Source organism: Monopterus albus, unplaced genomic scaffold (assembly GCF_001952655.1).
Source record: "Monopterus albus unplaced genomic scaffold, M_albus_1.0 scaffold203.1, whole genome shotgun sequence".
Taxonomy (NCBI): Eukaryota; Metazoa; Chordata; class Actinopteri; order Synbranchiformes; family Synbranchidae; genus Monopterus; species Monopterus albus.
Window position 1 is genome coordinate 1 of NW_018128083.1, and position 2201 is coordinate 2201.

A 2201-nucleotide genomic window follows, 5' to 3' on the forward strand; every position below is an offset into this window, starting at 1 on the left:
GAATACAATTAGATAGGATCTGGATCACAGTTAGATAGGATCTGGATCAAGCTGTGTGTGATTTACATAAAATACAATGGCTACAGTGGAAAAGAATACCTTAGGAGGACTACAGCACCTTATCTGAAACAGGAGAATGTTGCAAAATTGGATAATACCTAGCATCCAAGGCCACCTCTAATGTCTCTCTGAGGATTTGTTCTGCTCTGCTTCGTGTGTGTGTGTGTCTGTGTGCGCGTGCGTACACACCTCATGGTCATGATTCCTGAGGCCAATGCTGATGGAGCGGCTGGCTCTAGACAGGACAGCTGTCATGGCGTAGAGGTTGATCAGCACATCTGCTACTCTCTTCAGGATGAGCTGTTCATCCACTATGGTCTGACAACAGAGGAGAAACACAAGGACACATCAGTCACCAATCACTCCTAACCTCAGCAAAGGTTAAAGATGCCTCTACCGAAGTGTGTCTGGAATCTTTTGGGGGAAACTAATTATATAGCATTTTGTAATAAATTTTCCTCTAAAACTTAAGACAAAAAAAAAGGAAAATATGCTTAAACAAAATATGTTCTCAGTTGATCTGCATTTTTAGTGTATTGATGGCTGACTGCACTAGTCGAGCTCTCTCTGGATCCAACAGTCACTCAATGGCGCTCACAAATTGTTCAGATTTTGCCTTTAAGTTGTGATTAGTTACTTCCTGTATTAGCAGATTTGCTGATGGAGCCCATATTGACACGGGATCAAATCTGGGCTAAAGAGTAAAATCTATGAACCTATCTAGGTCAGCGGGAATAAGACGCTCTTTTCTTGACAAGTTAAAATATTTCTCTGTATCTGACCGTACATCTGACTGCACTTGCTGCCCTTTCGGCTTTCGATTCATTTCTAACCAGTAACCATCATAGCATGTCACACCACCATACTGTATACATTCCATGTCTGTGTTGCCAAACTTTCAGATAAAAAAAACAAAAAGTGTTTTCATATAACATAAATGTATTTATGGTTATAATTGACTTTGATTTAAGTAGTTGGAAATTGCACATAAATGTATTTATGGTTATAATTGATTTTGATTTGAGCAGTTGGAAATTGTTCTTCAGGTCATGAAGACTGCAGTGTGATGAATGTCTTCTAAGGACCCTCCTTGTGTACTGGATCAAAATGGAGTGAAATGACACAGGAAGTTGGCATTTGGAAAGCTTGCGTTGTCAAGAGGTTCACAGCTTCTTTGGGAATGCTGTGGTTCCAAAAATCAGTCACATTGAAGCTTAATGAGATAAAAATGAGCAGACTTTGGAGCAGCTGTCTAACAGATGAGTCAGTAACCCCGAGTGGAAGATATCTCAGTACAAAACAATGCCGATATTCAACCGCTGGACACAAATGGGAATATTGTTCAAAAGAACTGGAAACATTTAAGCAGGAAAATCAAACAGCTGTTTTTCCAGAATGTAAAATAGACCAAATGCTACCTTCCCATATCGGTACAGCAGGCTCTCCACAGTCGCTCCAAAAAAGTTGACATTCAGCTCCAACTTCTTTGCACTCTCCTGTGAACAGAAACTGGCTGAGCCTCCAGAACATACCCAATACAAAAACGGATGGTTTCAGAGTTAAAATAAGGTTCTTACTGCCAAGCTGGGATGCACCACTCCGTCGTTTCCTGTCAGGCCAAGGTCCACTGAACCACCCAAAGCACGCTTCATTTTTTTGCCTATCATGCCCACTGTAAGACCTATATTTCCTTTCTTCAGCTCCCTGCAGGCAGAGCAAATAAAAGACTTGGGGGTAAAACACTGAGCAAATGATGTTTTAATGAAAAACACATCCCTGTGATGGTATCTCAAGAAAGACTAAACCAAAACTGATAAACCACCTGCCCAGCAGTATAGACAATAGCTAAAAGAGTTTTCTTCTCAGGACATGGTGTATATAGAGCAAAAAGGAGACTATATATAGGACTTACATTCATCGGGTGACCAGAAACACAACTTGAATTACCTGCCAACATTGCTATTTACAGTGGGTAAAATAAGTACTGAACACATCACAATTTGTCTAAGTAAATATATTTCTAAAGGTGCTGTTGACATGAAATTTTCACCAGATCTTGATAACAACCCAAGTAATCCACTCATAGAAAGAAAACAAAACAAATAAGTTATGTGTAATACAATGGAATGACACAGGGAAAA

At 39.8% G+C, this 2201-nt stretch overlaps 1 protein-coding gene across 1 annotated transcript; it reads right to left on the reverse strand.

The window, feature by feature from the left end:
• Positions 1–83: 83 nt before the first annotated feature.
• LOC109970609 (acyl-CoA dehydrogenase family member 9, mitochondrial-like) lies at positions 84–2100 on the reverse strand. The gene is made up of 3 exons (XM_020618291.1): positions 1638–2100; positions 1479–1556; positions 84–378 (listed from the first exon to the last, which is right to left on the reverse strand). Exons 1-3 carry the CDS (start codon positions 1725–1727, stop codon positions 178–180), a joined length of 369 nt encoding a protein of 122 aa, XP_020473947.1. The 5' UTR covers positions 1728–2100; the 3' UTR covers positions 84–177.
• Between the last annotated feature and the right edge of the window lie 101 nt (positions 2101–2201).